This window comes from Dipodomys ordii, unplaced genomic scaffold (assembly GCF_000151885.1).
Source record: "Dipodomys ordii isolate 6190 unplaced genomic scaffold, Dord_2.0 Scaffold30, whole genome shotgun sequence".
In the NCBI taxonomy this organism is placed as follows: domain Eukaryota; kingdom Metazoa; phylum Chordata; class Mammalia; order Rodentia; family Heteromyidae; genus Dipodomys; species Dipodomys ordii.
Genome location: NW_012267246.1, coordinates 9,602,383 through 9,624,830, shown reverse-complemented (window position 1 = coordinate 9,624,830; position 22,448 = coordinate 9,602,383). Strand labels below are relative to the sequence as shown.

General features: G+C 37.6%; 1 protein-coding gene across 7 annotated transcripts in view; it reads left to right on the top strand.

Moving 5' to 3' along the window:
• Mecom (MDS1 and EVI1 complex locus) overlaps positions 1-22,448 on the top strand; it is a 585,775-nt gene that overhangs the window by 278,490 nt on the left and 284,837 nt on the right. For all 7 annotated transcript variants that reach the window (XM_013016248.1, XM_013016244.1, XM_013016241.1 and 4 more), the window contains exon 2: positions 21,145-21,479. In XM_013016248.1, the coding sequence (XP_012871702.1) occupies positions 21,145-21,479 (335 nt within the window). The remainder of the gene's footprint in view (positions 1-21,144; positions 21,480-22,448) is intronic.

Genomic DNA, 22,448 nt, shown 5'->3' with positions numbered 1-22,448 from the left:
TGCCAAGTTATAACTGAACAATTGAAAAGGTAGGATCACAGGGTGGCCAGCACTGAAAAACAGTTAATGATTTGGAATAATGAGGTTTGTAAGGGATTGACATTTCTTAAGAGTGAGGCAGACCTAGGAAAGGTATCCTTGGATCCCGATAGCTCTTTTAGCTATGTACATTTGTTTTCCCTGTCCCCAATTAGGTCTTTATGGATTCTCCAAGCCCATTGTTTTTTGTAGCTCCATCATTCCGTAGAGGTCCCTATGGACCCCTGGTGGCTTTCCAGCTCTCCAAGGCTTCTACTTCAATTTTCACCTTTTCTGTAGATGAGGACCGTGCTTCCATTTGTATCCTGGTTCTTTACTTTGGGTAACTTTACTGATCACTGATGAATTATCTCCACTCTTCACTGCGAATTAGACAATACTGAGAAATGCTTAGTCTCAGACACATACTATTTCATACTTTTGTACACCTATCCATCTATCTACATATATATCTATAAATTAGCTCTTAATCTATCTCTTTATCTTTTATCTTTATCTATTTTGTCTTTCATCTATCTGTTGTGCTGGTACTGGGGCTTGACATAAGGGCTTCATATTTCAGATTGGCTTTTTTGCTTAAGGCTAGTACTCTGCTTTTGAGCCATGCATCTACTTTCTAACTTTTTGATAGTTAATTGGTGATGAGTCTTAAGGATTTTTTTTTTTCTGCGGGAACTGGCTTCAAATGGCATTTCTTAGACTTCGGCCTCCTGACTAACTAAGATTCCTAGCTTCCAGATTTTTTTAACTTTGAGTATGGTCTTTCTTTTTCTTGGCATGATCTTTCCATCCTTTCTTTACTCTGGGAATTCCCTCTGAATCCATTCCTATTCCCTACTTTATTCTGACATTCATCTTCTGAGCAGCTGTTCTTAACCTTCCCCATCCTTTAGGCAGAACTCCTTCTTTCCTCCTCTGTGCCCGATGTGTCACTTGTACTTTGTAGGCACTGTGTGTTCTTTCCTGTCTTCTTTCTCTGCTGGGATGTTGGTTTTAAAAGGCCAGGAGCAGGGCCAGGTTTCTGGCTTCTAGAGTCAACACTTGGCATCTGCATAGTCCCTCATAGTTTTTGAACATATTGAAAGGAATAGGTCAGAAATCTTGGAAATGGTTTTGCTTCTACCTAGGCTGAAGGTAATTTGGTGAGTTATAACCTTGGGTGGGCTAAAGGACTTAGCTAAAGGCTGGTCTCGATCTATCATGTGCAAGATGGCTGAGGGGAGGGAGTATGTGTGTATCACGTGGTGTCTGGGATTTGGCAGAGTGGAGACATCAGCTCTGATAGTGCCCAGATCCCGGCACTTAACAGCAGACCCCATAGGTTATTAAAGCTGAGAGCCTATCTAGGAAGATTAGCTGCAGGAAGTGCTTTAACCATGGAGCAAACAGCCAGTTGCTTGATTAGTGCTTCAGACACGGTATGGCCCTGTGGTGTTGGGTTTCCATCTGAACCATTACTTGGATATTTGAGATCTGGAGCTTTGGTTCTAGCCTGACCTTGCATTTGATTTCTGAATCTATACATCAACATGGGCCTTTGCTTGCTTCTCTCACACTGGATATTTCCAGCAGTGAGTTTTGTGTTCCCTGCTTCCGGACATTTAAAAGGGATGCTAAGAATTAGCCCATATGGTGTTTGTTTAGATGGGGAATCTTGAATGGCTTCTTGTACTGGGAGAATACGGTAGCAAAATATATCTTTACAGTAATGTGTTTTAAATCAAAAGGGCCCTGTATTTCCCCACTGAGTTTGACTGTGACATTCTTGATCATTCCAGACCCACCTGTCTGAGAATACAGGAATCAAAAACAGGAGTCACTCTCAAATTTCACCTCTATTTAATCTGTCACAGCAACACACTGGCTTTTCACTGTATATATATAAAAAACCACACCAGGACATTTAAACAAAGTGACACAGATCATCAGCAGATCAACTGGGAATGACGGCTCAATCAAACAAATGTATGTTGAGAATTTCCACAGGGCAGCCCTCACAGCAGCCAAGCCAAATTTGTTTACTATACATGAGTTAGCTGCTTAGGAACATTTACTATGTGGCACACCAGATGATGACTTTCCTAGGTAAACATCCATTTAGTAGTATATATCCATCCATGAAAGTGATGGCGTGATTTTGATCTATTCTTTGGGACTAAAATTATGACTTCATTCCATTGGAAGCCAAGTACCAAACCTGCACATGCCCCATTTAAGATTAAAAAAAAACAAAGGGTGGGGGAGGGGGAGGAAAGCTACACACTTATTTCAAAATGTAATATAACCATCCAAAAGGTAGGAGAAACTCCATAAAATCGACAGGCCATTTCACTTTTCTGACAAGCAATAAAGCAAGCATCATTAAAATGGATGTCAAATTATAGCAGCAGCAGCAAAAAAAAATACCTGCCTGTTCTTGGCATTTGAAATAGAATATAGAATATTTATCCTTACTTCAGTTTAAGCTTGGAAGTATTCTTTTTACATTTTTTTGGTAGGCAAATAAGGGTCGTATTATTAAATTGGAATTCAGAACCATAGCAGTCCTATCCCATGTCATTTTCCATTCTTCAGTAAAGGACATAACATTGTTTGTCTTATTAATTCTTCTGTTACTGATTAAAAGAATAAAGGGCTCTACTGAGCATCATCTTTAAGTCCAGAACCAAGCAGCATAATATTTCTTTAAAAACAAAAAAGTGAAAACTAAAACTTTCTGCTATGATTTTCAAAAATTCTGCTTCCTCTCACAGACAGTTATGAAATCACCTGTACAAGGTTTAGCTCAATACTGGTTCCTTCACCTGAACTTTCTTTTGCATATTTTTTTGTAACTAGGGCATCCTCAATGGGGATGGGGGTGGGGTGGTGGGCACATTTCCAAATGAAAAACTTGAAAATTCCCTTTTATTGAACCAAAGGATAATTACCTGAGGTTTGATGGATGAAATTACTATTTCTTAACTTCTTTCAGAGGAAAACTTGGCACATGATCCTTGCTTGGGCAAATTTCCTGAATGGTCAACAGTCTGGAAACCTCTTAGAAAGTACCTCTTCCAGGGGTGGCAATGACTTTTGATAATAACAGTGTACTTTGAAATCAGTTTAGGACTCAAAGCTAGGTGAAGTACAAAATACTGTTTTCAAATACAAAATGCCTCTTATTTTGCATTTCAGTTTCAACTTGATATTAAGCATTGATTTTATTCTCAGCACTGTAGGGAGGCTACGCTTGTAAGTGACAACCAGACCTTGCCCTCTCATAGCTGAAAATCGAAACAAGGAGACAGATATAAAAACAACTCACTAGATTAGCACCAGGGCATATGCTAGAAAGAAATGTTCTGGAGTTCGGTTTTGTAGCCTCTGTGGTCCATAAAGGAAGGAGCTCACTGTGGCTGGGGATGAATGATCATGGTGGGTGAAGAGTCTTCTACAGGCTGGCTCAGAAAGGTTTTGGATGTGTACATCATAAATGCTGCCTTCTCAGTGAGGCCTTCCATGTTTTACCTTAGCTTATCTTCTTGTGAACATCAAACACTATTCAAGTTCTCTGTTTTTTGCTTTACTCTTACCTTGTATCCACTAGGTAGTCAGGTTCAGGACAGATGGGCTTTCTTGGGCTTGCTCCATCTGTAGCCTTCAGAACAGTATTAGCCTCTCATTAGGAAGCAGTGGAATGGAGCACAAGAGGAGAATATTCTAGATGAGAACACTGACTATGAAAACAATGCCAAGAAATAACATTTGATAGGATGTTTATGGACATAGACTAGATTCTTGTGCCTGGATGATAAAATTCATTAAAGGCATAAGATGATCAGATTGGTTGATTCTCTTAAGACAATACTGTGAGATCCTCTGAAATCTCAGGTAAACTTTCGAAAAGAATTGCAACTCTCTGACAGTTTTCTAAAAATGAAAGTCAGTCTTGCTAACTGGACAAAGCCTTGGAGGAATGGCATGCCTTGAATAGCATACATTTGTTAATAAACATAGCAGCATGATATGTTCTTAACTTCCTTTATTCAAGCCTTTAAAATGAAATATAGGAAAAAGTACCTATTTTTATGATTAGTTGGGTGCCACCAAATGTGTGTAAATGCATGGTAATCTTGAAAACCATAGAGAAAGCATTAATGTTCATGCTAAAGAACTTGAGGGACTTGAGTCTTGGGCAGAGTAATCTATTTAAACAAAGGATTTGTTTAAATGTAAATAAAAAACAGGGACAATAGTCTGCCATGTTCCCACATGTATTGAACTACTCTCACAATGTAAATTTCACACAGTCCCAAGAATACTATTGATGAAAGCAGTTCCTAGGTATTGGGATGGAGCAGAAGCTTTCAAAGTGTTGATTGATAACTCTTTGCCAGCAGTTCACTGGGATTACACGGCCACTCCAAAATCAACAGCCTGGAAGAAAATGATATGAGGCTTAGAACAAAGGCTGGAATGTTAGGGTAGCAACTGCCTTACATTCAGTAAATAGATCCATTAATATTCAGAAAATGTCTAGAGGCATGGCCTGGTAAGAGAACAGAATGAACTGCAGATGACAATTCACTTGAAAAAAAGAAATCCTTGCAAATGGACACAAGCCATGCTTCACTTTCACATAATAGACATTTGCAAGAATAATGGGTGAGCCTTTCCTATCTCTGGGCCTCTGCTAAACCTCTTTAAACTCTTGGAAATGTTATCAGAGTAGTGTGGTAGACATACAGCCAGGGAGTATATCTGTCTTTGTTTTCATCCATCAGAGCAGATGTAGGAAATATTTTGGATGTTCATCAACTACATTATAGCATTGGGAAGAGCCATAAGAAACTTCTTGTTCTTGCCTGTCAGGTATTTCAAGGCCCATCTTGTATATGATGGGACATCTGTGGGAGGGCCTCAATTGCCATACGCAAAAGATTTCTCCCTCTGTACTTCCAGTTGAAATTACAGAATAGTCTTTCCTTGCCCATGATCCAATATTGCTCACTGTTCATTGGCCAATAATGCCCTTTCCCCAGCCATCTGTGGCCCAGACTTGTTCTTGCGTCATTGCAGTAAGGCTGGTGGGTAGTACTCTTGAATTAACTAATCTTTTGAGCCATGTCAAATGATCACAATGATCTTTCTTTAACATTTCATTTTGGTAAGTGTCTGTGGAGAATGGTGGTAGAGGTTGTATTTTTTTTTTTTAATTGGAAGGCAGGTAAAAAACCAAAAAATGTTTTCCTTAAATCTATCGCTTAAAACCTAAAGCCATGAAGGCCTTCAGTAGTCATAACATTAATAGTAATAGTAAGAATTAGCTCAGGCACCAGCAGTTCACACTTGTAACCATACCTACTCAAGAGGCTGAAATCTGGAGGACTGTGGTTCAAAGCCAGCCCAGGTAAAAAATCAGCTCAATAGAAAAATAGATAGAAGATCAGCCCAGTTAACCCAGCAAAATGCTGGGCTGGAGGCATTGCTCAAGAGGTATACTGCCAACAAAAAGCCAAGCAAATTTTAGGCCCAACCCAAATATTCAAGCCCCAGCAAAATAATAAGATTGAACTTTTGCCTTTGTATTTTCTTCTTTGTATACAAGTGATGTTCAAATGCAGTATTTATTCTTACTCTTGTGACAACTTTGCCTTATCAAAATATAGACAGGCCTGGGAAGGTGGCTCAATGGTAGAGCACTTGCCTTGCATGCCTGAGGCCCAGGGTTTGATTCCTCAGCACCGCATAAGCAAAAAGAAAAAAGCTGGAAGTGACACTGTGGCTCAAGTGGTAGAGCGCTTGAGCTGAAGAGCTGAGGGACAGCACCCGGGCCCAGAGTTCAGGCCCCACAACCGGACCCCCCCAAAAAAATTAATCAAAATATAGATAGTAACCACATGTTAACTTAAAATTTTCTAGTAGGGACATCAGAACAGATAAAAAAAGAAAACAGGTGAAATTAATTTTTCTAGTACATTTTATTTAACCCAATATATACAAAATTATATTATTTCAATGTATAATCAGTATAAAAATTATAGGCTAGATATTTTATTTTTTGTGTTGTTTAAAAATGTGTATAATTTAAACTTTTGGAGTTTATTATAATTTGGAGTGATTACATTTCAGTCAGTTGTCACATATGGTTGTTGGTTATCATGTTTGGTAAAATCATATGTTGATAAAACAGATATTCTGACAGATTATGTGACTATTTTGGGGTCACAAGACTACTCAGCATGAGCCTGATGTAGCCTCCTAGCTTTAGACAAAGTCTATGATTCATAGATTATCTTGGTTCTGTGTGTGAGTAGGTGAATGTATGTGATATTATATACAAAGTTGTAGATGTTAAGAATGAAGATTCTGTCGCAGAAGATTATTGCTAGTTTTAACATGTCATGTAATTTTATTTTTTAAAATAATACACTCCTTATGAAATTTGAATTTATAGCCTGGTTTGGTGAGATCTACTCCAGGCTCTGAATTTCTTATAGTTCATTTCTGCAATTTTCCTTATATGTATTCATTTATTTAACAGATATGTATTGAACATTTAGTATGAAGTGAGGAAAAAATAGTCCATTTCTTTAAAAAATAGTATTTCTTTGGCAGCAAATACATTTGAAGAGGTTGCAATATGAATACTACAAACTCTAAATAGATTACATTTAGTTAAGTCCATCTATTAGGACTCTGAAGTATGGGTGTAGATTGAGGATGAGTTTTCTCTTTCTTCAGTGTAGCATTTTGACTATATCCTTTAACAGACTAATGAGGAAATTTATGTTGAGACCTTTTGAACCTTTGTATTAGAGGTCTCCAGTTTGGGGAGGCAAATGAAGAGCCATGGAGTGGCTTGTTTGGGTTAATGTTATCAAGTTGTAAATTCATGATGAATGATTATCATGAGCTAGAACCTTGCTGGATTCTAGGGGTTCTACAGAGAGGTGGGTATCCATGCCTTCTGCCCTCATCACCTTGCAGTCTGGTGGAGTTTTGATGGAGGTATGTTTTCATAATCTCTCCTTATGGGCTTATTTGAATTGAGAGGGTATGGCAATTGTGTCACCTTTTTTGTTTTGACTCACTAAGGGTTTTTTTTTTTTTTTTGCTATTTCTGTTGTTTACTTTCTGCTTGTTTTATGTATATATTTTGATGTATGTTATGCCACTAATTGGAAGAATTTATAATGGAACTCCTTTTCCACTTACAAGAAAGAAAGTCTGTTCAGCTGGTTTTTCTTCAGGTGGGCATTTTTATCTGACCCTTTAAGCTATCAAAACTTTGAAGAAAACCGCAAATAGGCCCTCCTGTTTCAAAAGGTGTAGAGATTCAGGAGGATTAATTTAAAAATTCATAAATCCTTTGTACTATGCAAATTAATGACCTGTGAACTTTTTTCTTCCAGGTGACTTACTTTGACTTAACTATGTCCAAATAAATGTATTTATATAAGAGAGTTCAGGGCTATGAAAACCTGACATATTAAACATCTCCTATGGCTTGTAATATGTACTAGGGATGAGGACCACCCCCTGTTTTCTCATTATGCCAAATAATAGAAAGTGGAAATCACTCTAATCCTTTCTTCTGTGTCCGCTGTACCTCTGCAAATATGATAAACTCAATCCAATTAAAAGTCATTACTTCTCCAAGGCTCAGCCACAGTCCATAGCCCTTTGTTTCAAAGACCTCTGCGTTGTCTGGATTTATCACAAGCAGATTTTATTTTTTACTCATCATCTACTCTTCTATTAATGGAAAGGAGTGTCACTTTTAGTATCAAACATTGCAGTCCTCGCTTGCCATTCTGTGCACTTGACTGTATTCAGTGAACATCGACAAGTCGATTCTTTCTGGACATTTGTCTTATCTCTCTGACAATCACAATCACCAATTTCACTTTATTCTTCTTTATTCTTTATTCTTCTTTGTGAACCCCCTCCTACCATGGCACATAGAATTCGTGTTGACTGAATGGTTAATATTTTGTGGCATAATATTGGATTGCTGTTGGGTCATAGTTGCTAGGATTCACAGGGGTGATGAGTATTAAAACATTGGATGAAATTAACAGGATGCAACAGCACAACAGCAACAAAAGCCACAAGGAGACAAAGCCTGTTATGTTTTTGAGCAGGTATTCTAGACAGTTGGACTATATCTCCTGCTTTGAGTGTCTTTTCCTTAATACTATATACTCTGATAGAACCATAACATTTCCAGTTTTTCCTCTTAAGAAATTTTGGTTCACCTAGATTTATGTGAATTCATCTAACACACACACATGTGGGATTGTGGTCTGAATTCAGGGCCTATGTTCATTTAGCTTGCTTACTCTGTTGGTGCTTAACCACTTAAGCCATGACTCCAGCACTGCTTTTTTGGTGTGTTTGGGGATGGAATCTTAAGCAGTTTTTTGTCTGGGCTCTGCCTGAGCTGGCCTCCATCCTCTGGGTCTCCATCTCCTCAATAGCCAGGGATTATAGGTGAGCCATGGCACTTGGCTCATCACCATATATTTGAATTACAAGCCTCTTGGATGATTATCTAAATAAACTGACAATTTTCTGGCTTCTTTAGCACTGAGATTTTCAATGCTCTGAAAAATAACTATCTACTTTTCTATGTCTTTAATTCTTTCTTTATATTTTTGAGATGAGGTTTCATTGTGTTGACCAGCCTAGACTCAGACTCTTGGGCTCAAAAGATCCTTCTGCCTTAACCTCCTTAGTGCTGAGACTATAGACGTGTGCTATTATTGTTCCTGTTAAAAATATACATGTATGAAAAAAATATACATGTATGTATTTAAAATATCACCCAATTATCTTGAGGTTTAAGTAATGTGCCGCCAGCAAATATAATTTAACTTAATTAGCATAACTATAATAAGACATCAGAGTAAATCTCTGAAATGGTCTTTTTATTACCACATTCAAATTATTATTATTATTATTCTACTTGGAGTTTGGTTAAGTTGCTTAGACTACTGTAGGCATCTGTGGATTTTATTTGAGAGAAAACCCATCATCTGGTGGATAGCATGGGAGCCAGCTAGCAAAAGGCCAGCTATTTCTCTGCTGTCCTTCTCTAAATTTTACAGGTCTGGAGAACCCAGGCCCATGGGCCAGCTAGTCTTTCCTTTGAGTCCATCACCATTTGTAGGTCAACCAGAACTATCTCTGGTCTGGTGTGCTATAACTTCTAAATCCTCTGGGAGATGGATGTTACGGTTTGGGTCATTTCTCAGCTGGTAGAAGTTACAATGACATCACAGAGGTTATGTGATTCATGATAAAACTTAGAGATTTAATGAAGTGTAGATCAAGCAAAAATGCATGTTTTTTTTTGTTTTGTTATTTAGTGGCAACACAAAAACCATGTCTGCTCCATACAGGTTTCTTTTTGGCTTGTTCAGGAGTAGAAATGTGGGCATGTTATCTCAGAACCTGTTGGTTCCATCATTTTATGAGCCAACAGAGGAAATATTCTGCCTGCTCCTCACATTGCTGTAAAGAACTTGGTGAGATTCTGAAATAAATGAGAACAAAACCCATGCTTCCATCACTGATTGAAATAAGTGGGTTATTGTTCAAAAAGTTAGTATATGCGTAGCCCCTTGGTTTTCTTATGGGGGTGAGGTGAATGGAGGACTGTGGAAGATAACAAAAACCATGAGTGCTCACAAGTGCTCATCTGTGATAACTTGTAATACCTAATGCGGTATAAATGTTATGCAAATAGTTGTTGTTATATAAAATAACAAAAAACCAAAATAAATAAAATAAAAAAGTATACAGCTTCAGTAGATGCCCACTTTTTTTCCTGAAAGTTTTCCATCTGTAGTTGCTTGAATCTGTGAATACAAAGGGTCCAATTGTGTTCTGTTTTAGCCAGCAGTGGGTTAGAGATTCCATGTGTTTGGCATACTCAGTGTCAGAATCATCTTCTATGTAATACCTTTGGCCTTCATCACTTCCTAATCTCATTGTAGGTCTATTTTATTATATTACCACTTGCTTGCCACTAGCACTGCCTTCACAAATGCAAACTGTATTCTAAGCTATCCGAAGGCAGAAATTTTACCTTATTCAACTTGTTATCAATCTTTTGCAATCCACACAGTTCCAGTTACAATGTAATACTGAATAAATATTTTGGGATGAGTAAATGAATAAGTCCAAGTGGTAACATCTTTGGCAAAAGTAATCTCCCCTTTTAATCCTAGAAAAAGCTTTAAATCTGGGCACTTTTATATTCTGTTCACAAAATTTCAACTGGAATGTTCAGTGGAAGCATTCACACACCAAACTGGTAATGTCTGAAACATCTGTTTAATTTTCCACTTTTCAGAGTGTGGAGGCCACCAAAGGTTTTGAAAGTCAAATGTATATTTATTCCACGGAGGAAACTTTATCAACCAGTGCAAAAGTTTACTGGCACTAGCTCGTAATATAATGGGTAGTTTAAATCCTGCTAACTGCAAATAATTTTTCAACAGTGTTTATGATCGTGGTTGAGTTTAGTGAGGCAGAAGTGCAGATAACATAAATATTTCGACAAAAGCCTATTGTACTGGAGTCATAAATAAATTAGACCCAGTTTGTAAATAAATTCAGTTTTTGCCAGCAAACATTTATAATCTCTTGCTGCAAACTACAGTAATTTATATAGAAGAGGTCCAGAATGCCTTTTGTAAGAACTCAGTTGTCGTTAGCAGGCAGTGCCTGGTGCCCGTCAAGTGTCTCAGATTATGTGACTCAATTAGACATGAAGGATACTGTACAGACCACCTAACGCTACGAGTTATTGTACATGTTGATAATGACAGTTTCCAGAGACCATAAATAGTTTTGTAGTCTATGAAGTTGTCATATTATAGCATTCCCTTAAATACCTAGCTTGTATTACCACTTAACAATGTTGAAATTACCCTCTCTCAAATCAAGTGCTATTGCTTTATGTATACACATCTACACAACACATCTGTTCATATTTTTCTGAAAACATTTTTATCAAGGTGTATAATATTTCCTCAAAAAAAACACCCCACCCTTTCCTTTATGTTTTTCAATGACGTGGCTTTGAATGATCTTGTGTTTAACATGGTGTGGTATTGGGAAACTGAATCTGGAGGTCTTTAAAGCTTAGAATGGGGCTGCAAATTATACATCTTGGTAATATCTAAACTTATTTACATGGAAGATATTGTAATGTGGCAGAGTCTCCATTTTCCCATAGAATTGCTTTAAGATCTGAAGTCATTGTGGTCTTTTAGTTAAGAAACCTCAGAACAATAAGGGCCATTGCTCCTTTAAACAAACACACCAAAAAATGAACTATCCTACTTTGCAGACTAACAAAATTTCATTCTTTTGGGCACTCTCTGCTTCCTATCAAACCAAGAGTATGGTTAGGTTAGTGTTTAATTGCTTGTCCACATTCCTTTTTATCAGCCATTGCTACAACTACCTCTTCTGCCAGACATGCACAATTATTTTCTTTTATTCATGTAGGACTTCTGGCTCTAAGAAAGCTCTTGTGTTTTGTTGTAGTAGGAAGGGTCTGCATCAAGTCTGCTATGACAACAAATCTGAACGGAGATTTACAATGTTTATTCAGTTCTTTGGCAAACCTAATCTTTGTGAAGCATATGGTAGATCTTAGTCTCCTTTCCTTTTTGATCCTCATCTTTTGGGGATTGGTTTTGAATATTTCCATCCAGTCTATATGAGAATTGAGTTTCTTCACTAGAGAATGCTCTCTTCTACTTCCTTCTTTTATGCTCTTGCTCCGGAGTTTTGGTCTGTCCTTTGGCAGCAAGAAGGATCTCTGCCAAAAGCCACCAAGCCACACTTAGGTAATTATAATAAACAAGTTGAGGCTTTCATTTCACATGCGGAGCTGAATGAAGCAGGGCTGTGGTCACAGGGATTCCAGTTGCTCCTCCATTAGCAATGGTGCATTAATGCTCCCTCATGTCTCTGCCGACCTTTAAACACTCTTTTAAAGGAAGCAAATCGGGCTACTCTTTAGCCTGAGAAGGGGTATTGCTTTCTTCTGAAACCACCATCAACAACATAAACAAATTAGAGGTAGTAAACCACACGTTCTGCCCACACTTAAACCACAGTCCTCACCAGAGGGCAGTGTACTTAATGTGAGAATAACAGCCCAGTTTTACAAGCCTCTACTGGGAATAAATTCCAGTTTCACTGGTTAGAGAGGAAGGTTAAGCAGCCAGAGTACAGTCTCTCCTAGGTTACATGTTGGTAGAAACCCAACTAACTCTCAAAGTGTCTTTCCAGGAAATAGAATTTATAAGCTTTTGGTACTCCAACATTTGACCATCCTTTGGTTTTCACTATGCCGAACTGGTATTCCTGGTGCAGAATGGACTGGTCCAGCAGGCTTATTTTATGGAAGGGGAAAGAGGGAACCCCAGCAGCTGTAGCTCTTAGGATCTGCCTCTCAAGGTCAGTCCAGGGTTCAAGTGACATTGACAAATTCAGACTTTCCCACCAGGGTTTTCCCGCTCCTGCTTTCCTAAGTGCAAATGTGGCCTACAGTCCTCCATCTTGACTCATATGGGAGTTGTAAAATATCATCTATACCTTCCTGATGCTGATACACTTCCTCTCCTGACAATGGGTAGTCCTCAGTGAATGTGTCCAGCCCTAAACTAATGTGTTCCGTCATCAGTAAATTCCTGCCTGTGATAGTCTTTTCTTAAATACCTGTTTAAACAGTAATTTAGATAAGAGTGTCCCATTTGTGTGCAACAGGAAATGCCTGCCTTCTTTTAGATACGCTGGCAAATAATTACTGTAGATATGGCTTGAATACCAAAAGGCTGTACTCTGGTCATTTCAGATGCCTGAGGAGTAACCTCCCAGTCTGCTGCGACACAAATACAAAGCATTTCTTCTTTCCTTTCAATGAATCTGATGGAGAATCAGGTTGGGGATATAAAAAGCTTATGAAAAACAAGCTATCAGATCAGAAGCTGGCAGAATTCTCTGAAAATGTTTGAGTGCCAGAAGGAAGTTAAGGAACATGCTTGTAAATGTAAAGGGAACACTATCTGTATATGATAAGTCGGTTCTTACCTGGTCATTCCAGTGGACACCGGTGGCTATGATTCCCTAACAACAGAAAAAGGTAAACATTAACCAGGCCGTGCTTTTGCTTGGAATAGTCCTCACAAACTGTAATGACTCAATTTTAGCTTTCTTAGATTGTGTAACAAAATACCAAAGACCATTACTTGTACACAAGTCTGAATTTTCTAGCAATGTCTTTCCATAACTGCTTTTTTTTTCTTTTTGTCAAGAAGCTTAATTCCAATCCTGATGAGAAACTTATGGAAGTGTTCAAGTCCACTTCATAAGCTTAGTAGCTACTAGTTTAATTCCCAGACCATACTTGTTTAGTAAAATTCCTAGGACAGTGGAAAACTTTTAACCAGATTTAAAAGCCACAGGAATGGTAAGAGGTATGCTATGATACTGTGAGGAAAAAAAAATTGCTCACTGATTTTGTCGTCTTATTTTCAATTGTTATGGTTTTCTTTGCTATCTCCTTTGCTTCTCACCTCCAACTCCCTTCCATTCTGGTTCTTTATGACAGCACATAAATGAGATAATTTTTAGGAAAATTTTTAGGAAGTATAGGCAGGGTGGGAAGAAAGGCCTGTAAGGAAGAGATGGACGATAGCATGATCCAAGGAAGGAGAAAATACTAAAAGTTCAAGGAAGCTTAGATGATCGTGAAAAATTTCCATGTACCAAGCCAGGCTGATAGATTATTTCATACAGTCAATGATCTCTTAGAGACTTGGATTCTACCAATAGAGTCTAAACTCTCCACTGAAGTTTATTTTCTTCTTAGCCTCTCTGGAGGTCACCACAATCCCTCCCCTTTCTACTGGGTAGCAGCTCTGTTTCCTAGGCTTGTCTCTGGACCCTTCCTATAATCCTTCTCAGCTTACTTAAATCGGTTTTCTAAAAATTCATTTGCATTACTTTTATGGTCTCTTTTCTTCATTTGGTTGGGATCTTAAATTTCATTATCTTGGGGCTATTCTCACAGAATATTTTGCTGGCCAGTTAGCTCATAGCCTTCTTTGTTCTGTTTTGTGCGTCTGGCATTACTTCGGCTCCACCCTCTTCCCCAAGCCCAGTGCACATTTATTGGCTCTGTGACGGGTGCTGGCCCCATGATCCTCTGCTTTCTCACAAACATGCCACGGTCACCACTTGGGAATGGTCCCACGGAGGGAAGAAGGGCATGTCCGGTTTTAATTGTGGGAGGAAATGATGTCTTCCCCCACCCTCCCCTGCCCACTGTCAAGCAGGCATCATGGACTCAGGGACTCCCACTCGCGTGCTCACATCCCACCCGGAGGTCCCTGGTGGGGCTCTGAGGTTTAGCGAGTCTCCTCTCCAGCTAAGGCCAGGCAAACATCTTCGGCTCTCAGCCACGTGTAATCCTTCCTGTCTGCTTGCAAGTTGGGCACAAAGTACTGGCGCTTGGGCCCACGCTCTCCTTTAGTAGCAATTAACCTTTACTACAGAGCTTCCTTTGATGTTCGCTCATGTTTTTATTACAAAACTGCAATGAGGAGCATAATGGGGGAAAATGTCTAAATTTCTGAGTTACCTAATCTGTTCAATTCCCTAGCTGGGATCCTCTTGGCAGTTGTTTTAATGTAGTTATGATCTTAACCAGTCTGCCTGAGATCTCAAATCATGTTTCTGTCTCAGCCTATTTTGAGATTAGGAGCTGTTAAACACCACATGCGGATGTATGCACACACACCCCTGTACTGCAAATGCACATAGATGTGTGTGTTGCATGCATATGTGAGTATGGCTGATAATACCTAACTGATTTCTTCTTCTTTAATGACTGTTGAACCTTAACAGAGTCAAGGTATATGTTTTAGTAGTAATATTAAGTTAGTTAACTGCTAACTGATTTTCTATGGGTGAACTAATGGAAAATTAGTTGTTATTATCATTAATGAATGCTCAATCATATAATGGGTATTAAGTATTATTAATGGTTTAACAGGACTTTGCATGATATCTGTCCAGAAGATCTGAAGTCAAATTAAGCAGATAGAACAATAGAAACAAATGGTGAGCTACAATTAAAAATTATTCCAAAAGAAAAGGCATTTTAGATCAGCTTTGCAAATAAGCGAAGAACTATGATTGATATGGCATTGTTTTCTAGGCTGCTGTTCACAGGAGCTCAAAAAAAATGAAATCATTTTTCTTTGCTCTTCATTCAGTAGTAAATCATTGGTATCCAATGCTTGTAGCAAAGCAACTATGAAATTCAAGGGAAATACAGTGAATCTTTCCCTCCCTCAAATAGGACTTTCTAAGAAAAATGTAAAAATTACAAAGGAAAAATAGACCTAGTTCCACAAAAGTTAAAAAAATCCAATGAAATAATAAATGGCAAATTATCTACTGGGATAATTAATAGAACTGTATCACGCAGCTAGTATATTTATCAATAATAAGATAAGAAAGGCCAATTAAAACAGGAAAAAACAACAATTTACAAAAGAAGAAATATAAATGACCAAATATTTACTCTCATAATTGCTGAAAATTTTAATGTAACAGATAATATATAAATTGTACTATTATGTTGAAAAAAATTAAAAGCAAAGGGTAAATGTCAGTACAGTTGGTAGGAGAGGAAGTTACTAGAAACGTTTGGAAAAGCAGTCTGTTAATAATTACTAGATATTAAAAATAAGAATCTAACCTAAGGAAGTTGACACTGGCAAATATAAATATTTTAAAGAATGCTTTTGTGTCAATACTGTGCAAATAGTTTATTGTGTATTCATATAATGGGATATTATGCAAAATTCAATGTAGTTCAGAAAATAGTAAAATATGTATTGATTGAAAAGGTCAAAGACAAATTATTCACATATCCTGGCCCCATATTTGTGTGTGTATGTGTGTGTGTGTGTGTGTGTGTGTGTGTGTGTGTGTGTGTTGGTACTGGGTCTTGAGCTCAGGGCTTGAGAGCTGTCCCTTAGCTTTGTGTTAAAGACTGGTGTTCTACTACTTGAGCCACAACCCCACTTTGGCTTTTTTTGGTGGTTCATTGGAGATAAGAATTTCATTAATGTTTCTGCCCAGGCTGGCTTTGAACAGCAGTCTTTAGCTCTCAGCCTTCTTAGTAGCATGAGCCACCTGCTCCTGGATGATGGCTACAATTTTGATGAAATGAACTTTGAAATGTTTCTTTAAAGTAAATAAAAACAAATAGCCAGAGTAAAGGACAAGATTAGATCTGGACCCAGGGTTGATCTCAGCTGACTGTGGAGATATAGATCTAAATATAGATATGAAATTTAGGATTATTAGTATTATTACTGCAATTTTCCCCTTGCAGATGATGATGTTTTCCAAATTAAACTTCTTTCAGGTGGAAACCTGTGTTAGTTATTCAAGGAGTCATAGGAATAAATAGTGTCTAAATTGAAGTGTGTGGGATTTTGCTTGATCTCCAGAGATGTTACAACACTTAAAATTTGAATTGAAGAAGTTGAATTCCAAGAGCATTTCCTACTACATTTGCCTCAAATCCAACAATAAGCTTGTCTTTCTGTCCTCACTTGGTTAATGACAATAGCAGACAGCTCAGCTACAAGAAGCTAGGCATGTTATTTATCTTTATGGGACTACTGATATATGTGTAGCGCTTCTTACCTGATAGTTACTATTGTAAATGTGCCCAAGCTGACGGAGCACTGTCTGAGAAATTAACTCTAGCTAATCCTAGAAGATCTACCAATTTTCCCCCAATAACAATGATCATATCCCCACTAAATTAAATCCCCAGCAATTGGGATTTGATGGGGATATGATAATTGAGGTTGTTTTCCATTTAGATGGAATGTTGCAGCAGCTTTTTGAAGAGTTAGTGAGTAATATGCAGGAAGATAGTAGTTTTTTAGTTTATGCAAATATTCAGTGTGGTATGATAAATTATTTGTTGTGGAAATGTTTATAATACTAGATAACCCTGAAATATGGCTGTATATTTTTTATTGGTAAAATTTAATTTTGTGGGCTTTTTGACACCAATTGGCTAACTGTACAAGGGGTAAACTCAGCAGTTTTCTATTTCCATTGTTGCCATCCAAATCTGTTTTATATTTAATTCTGACACTAGATGACTAGATGACTGGTAGCTTAAAACAGTTGCCAAGGTTTACATAAGCATTTCATATTGGCATGAGAACTGATAGGAAAGTGACATTGGCCTGGCTCTGCTTGTCTTTTTTTTTTTTGTCGGTCGTGGGGCTTGAACTCTGGGCTTGGGCACTATCCCTCAGCTCTTCAGTTCACGGTGAGCGCTCTACTGCTTGAGCCACAATGCCATTTCTGGTTTTCTAGTGGTTTATTGGAAATAAGAGTCTCACGGACTTTCCTGCCCGGGCTGGCTTTGAACTGTGATTCTCAGAACTCAGCCTCCTGAGTAGCTAGGATTAGAGGTGTGAGCCACTGGGGCCTGGCTCTGCTTGTCTTATATGTTGTTCTGTAGGCTTAATTAGCAATTTTGTTGTTGTTGTAATTATTATAACAGAATTGCATTTAAGCTTTTAATTCAAATTCTTCTGGGTAGAATCCTGAGTACTCATGTGCACCTTGTCTCTTGGGGAACTGGAATCTAAATCTAATTTGGTTCATGCACTGGGGGAGTTTGTGGGTATGTGAGAGGTCATGATTGGCTATGCTGGTGGGACCTCCCAGGTGTGTATGAATCTCTAACCTTTTTAAAAAGTTGAGGTCACTTTGCTGATTCTATAATGGATTTAACTCTTTGAGGAAATGGGAAATCTTTATTAACTTTGAATAGATAATGATTGGAAAATATATTTTTATTTATATAGAGTTGTTTGGGTTTTTTTTTGATGCTGGTATTAGGGCTTGAACTAAGGTCCTCATGCTTTTGCTCTGCTTTTTTACTCAGGTGGTGCTCTACCACTTGAGCCATACCTGTATTTGTGCCTTTTTGCTAGTTAGTTGAAGATAAGGGTCTTGTGAATTTGTCTTCCCTAGCCACCTTGGAACCTTGATCCTCAGGTCTCAGCCTCCTGAGTAGCTAGGATGATAGTTGGAAGCCACAGGTGCCATTTCTTTTTGTTTTCTACTGCTTAGAAAAATTTGTAAGTTACAAGATATGTTCCAACTTGTAGTATTATTCAAGAGAAACAAATTCTCACAATGAGCAATAAATTACTTTGAGAATTTATAATGTAATGTTGAATTTGCAGTAATTGAATGTTGTGATTCTATAGTGCTATCTTTATTTCATTTCCTGTTTTCCCCCTCTCTCTATCTCTTCTTTTCTTTATTTCTCTGCTGGTACAAGGGCTTAAACTCACAGCTGATGCTTGACCACTTGACCTACATCTCCAGTTCCTAACTACACTTCCTAACTACATTGCATAGCTGATCTCAAACTCCTAGGCTTACATGAACCTCCTTTCTCAGCTTCCCAAATATCTAGTACACAAAGGTATACTACTACATCACTTGAGAGAATTTTTAAAATATTTAAATATTTAAAGTAGCAAGATTGATGATGAACTTTTCAATATTAAATTAAGTACCAAATCAACTTAAAGGATACAGTCTGATGGATTTGATCAAGTATATTTGTATCCTGAAGTGAATTTTTCTGATAAGATTCCTTTGGGACATTACTTACAGAGTTACTTTTGATGTTGGGTTTAGAGAGAAGTTTTTAATGTGTTGTGGTCTTTTTCTGTGCTTTAAATATACTTTTCAGGATCAAATCGTTTCCTATGTTTGCTAGGAAAATATTGATTTGGTATAATTGATCAATAAAATTATATGTAAGGTTAATTATCTATGTAACAAGTATTCATTAAACACCTATGTGCGGATCATTTGGCGAATTCCTAAAAGGTGAGAATTCTGACACCTCTTTCCAAGGGCCTGTTTCCTAGTTGGGAATAAAACAAACACACATTAAACTACAAGCAGGAGTGCATATTTGATTGCCAACCTGAGGGATGAAAGAATCCAAGGCAAGGAGTTACTTGTGTTAAATGGAAAGGTGATAGGATGTTGGAATTTGAATTGGTAGGATCACTAGACCATGGTTGTTGAGGAGATCAGAGATAAGCCGTTCAGGCAGGTAGAACTGAGAAAGAAATGCTCACTGAGTTTAGAAGCCAGGGATTAGATTATACTAGTCAAGGAGCTCCTGGTGAGAAGTATGAGAGTGAGATAAAATGGGAATCTGGTAGTTCCAGGAATGATGGTAGTATGCATCTATAAATCCAACTACTCAAGAGCTGGAGGTTGAGAAGATTGAAATCTGAAGCTTCCCAGGGAAAAGTGAGAGATTACCTGATAAATTCAAGCCAAAAGAGATGGAAGCATGGCTCCATTGGTAAAGCATTTGCCTACTCATGACAAAGCCTTGACTTCAATATTTCCAAAAAGAGAGATCATTCCCAAGCCAACAAGTTTATATATTAACTGAAGTCTCTGAGAGTTATTGGAATTTGTTGTAGGATAGGAAAGTAGATATGCCAGGAACATATGTTTAGTCATATTGAACAGACTCAATGTTGAGGCACAGTAGAAAAAGACAGGTGGTATGAAGAACATTTTAAAATACCAAACAGTCAAATGTGAAAATGTGGCTTGAAGAAATTCGAGTAAGATAGTAATCTTATAAAAAGAATGTAGAGCATTTAGTGGCTGAATAAATTGGAGAGTAAAGGAGACAAAATTTCTGTATTTTTTTTATGGTCTAGTATTCTTAATGGAAATAGGGAAATGGACAAGATAATCGATCTGAGGGCAAATAATAATGTTCAAGGTTTTTACACACCCAATTTGGAATATAATGGACATCTGTGTTGAGAACCCATATACCTTAAGTGTAGGGTTGGGTGATGGAGTTCTGTTATGTTCTTGGGGTTAAATGGCATTATCTCAGTGTCTGAATAAAAATCTATTTCATTGGAAGACACTTTTGCGTGTTTTATTATTTTCACTTTGTAAACTTTTAAGAGGTACTTCAATTACTTAAAGATAATAATAAGAGACCAAAATGAAAAAAAAAAGCACTTTGAAACAATGAAAACCTCTTTGAATTGGTGGGAAATTCAAGCTCAGCCATTATTCCTTTCATGCCTCCTGCTTTCCAGTCTCTACATAAATTTCATAAAGGCCTTGAGGTCTCACATGGACACTCATGGACTCTATTTAGATGTAGGCTCAGCTGCTTTGAAAGTCCTCAGAGCCCTTATGTGCAGTGTCCAGGCTTCTAGTCACTGCTCTGAGCTCCCTTCCTTCCAATGCATTTTTACTTTCCCAGGACACTCAGGGCTCCCTGTAGCTCTCTGATCTGTAGTACTTCTTAGTCAAGAGGAGTATTTCTTTTTCAGTATACTCCAAGATACCCCTACTTTCTCATTTCCTTAAATGATCTTAGCTTTTACAAATGTTCCATGGAATCATTAGATTTGAGTAACTTGGACTTTCTGCTCAGCATAAGTTACTGAGGCAAAGAAATACCATGAGATTGGTGATATGTTTGAAATGTGAAAGGAAAACTAAAGAAATAGCAAACATAATTTCCAATAAATAATTGCCACACAAATTTAAGCCTTGTTCTACATGGCTGCCTTGGGAATCTTTGAACACTCACCCACAGGTATTCCAAGATGCCATCTATTGGTGCAGCCTAGAATCTGGTCAGCTCCTGATTTGGAATGGTTTAGAGGTCATAGTTACATACATGTTTCCTTCTTGTCTTTTATTATTTCCCAGATGGAGATCAGATTGAGCCAGTGCATTTGAGTATTGGTAGTTGAGGGATTAACTAATTTGATTTATGAATTCACCATAGATAAACCAGAGGCACGATCCCCTCCCTATCCCCATTTCTGAACAATAGAGACTTTATTGAGACTCATTTTCATGATGGTCTGCTTGATTTCGTTTAAAAGAAGAACCAAAATAAGGTAACTAGTGGAATTTTGCCTGTCTGTACCAGTAGGAATTCATGTAGTTCTTGTTTATTCACAGGTCATGAATGCGTATATGACAACTACCTTGAAATACCTTTGGAAGACATGCCAGATGCAGATAGGGTAGCTGGCACTCCCTCCCTGATTCAAGAACCATGTTCTCCAGCCACGTCCAGTGAAGCATTCACTCCCAAAGAGGGCTCTCCTTACCAAGCTCCCATCTACATCCCTGATGACATCCCCATCCCTGCTGAGTTTGAACTTCGAGAGTCAACTATGCCTGGTGTGGGCCTAGGAATATGGACCAAAAGGAAGATTGAAGTAGGTGAAAAGTTTGGGCCTTATGTGGGAGAACAGACATCAAAACTGAAAGACCCAAGTTATGGATGGGAGGTAAGAGCAAACTTTTGAGGTTTTAGTACACACGTATTCAGATCTGTACTGAAGAGATTTAAGTGGTCTTAATATAAGCAAATTCCATTTGATGGAAATCAATCTTTAAGAATGAATTCCTTATGGTTACACTTCTTTTTTCACTGATTAAAGTAATAACAACAATAAACAACTTTTTAAAGGTAATAATAACAATGTGACTTCTGATTTTCTAAAATTTTGTTATTATCATCTTTAAGGAGTTGTACAAAGGAGTTGCCATTTAACAAAGCAGTTTGTGAATATAATACATCTTGATCAATGTTAGTTCTTTTAACATTCTCGCTCATCCCTCCCTTCCCCATTCCTTCTCTCACTCTTCTTAATTTTGTAGGATATACATTGGATTCTTGTCTGCATTTTCCTTCTCTTCTCTTCATCTACTCCTAACCCCTTCAATCTACTCTGTCACTCTTAAGTATCTGCTTCCTGGTGTTTTATTTTGATGAATTTTGATTTTGGCTTTCTATGGAATTACCATTACTTGAGAGTATGCAAATATATACAAATGATCTCACTTCTTGATTGGAACACTGTAGTGTTTAATTACTATTATAGCAGAATAGTAGGGAACTCAACCTAAAGAATAGTCAGTGAATCACAATGAATCATCAACTTAAACCTGGAGAAAGGAAACATTGTTGTGTTTTTGTTAACATTTAGAAATGTTGGACACAATCAATAACATGTAACATTAGCAAACAAACTATATTTTAGGGCATGCTTCTTGTGTTATCATTTATGGGGAAGAAAAGATTGAGATGATTGGAAAAAAATACTTGTTTGCTCCACTTTTGTGATGGTCAGTTAATTGGGTCTTACTTTCAGTCTACATTTTCATTTTGTAGTATCTATTTTTATGTTTTGTCTCTTCTTTAAATAAAATAAACTTTTTTTCAGTTTTATATGCTTCTAGAATATGCTTCTAGA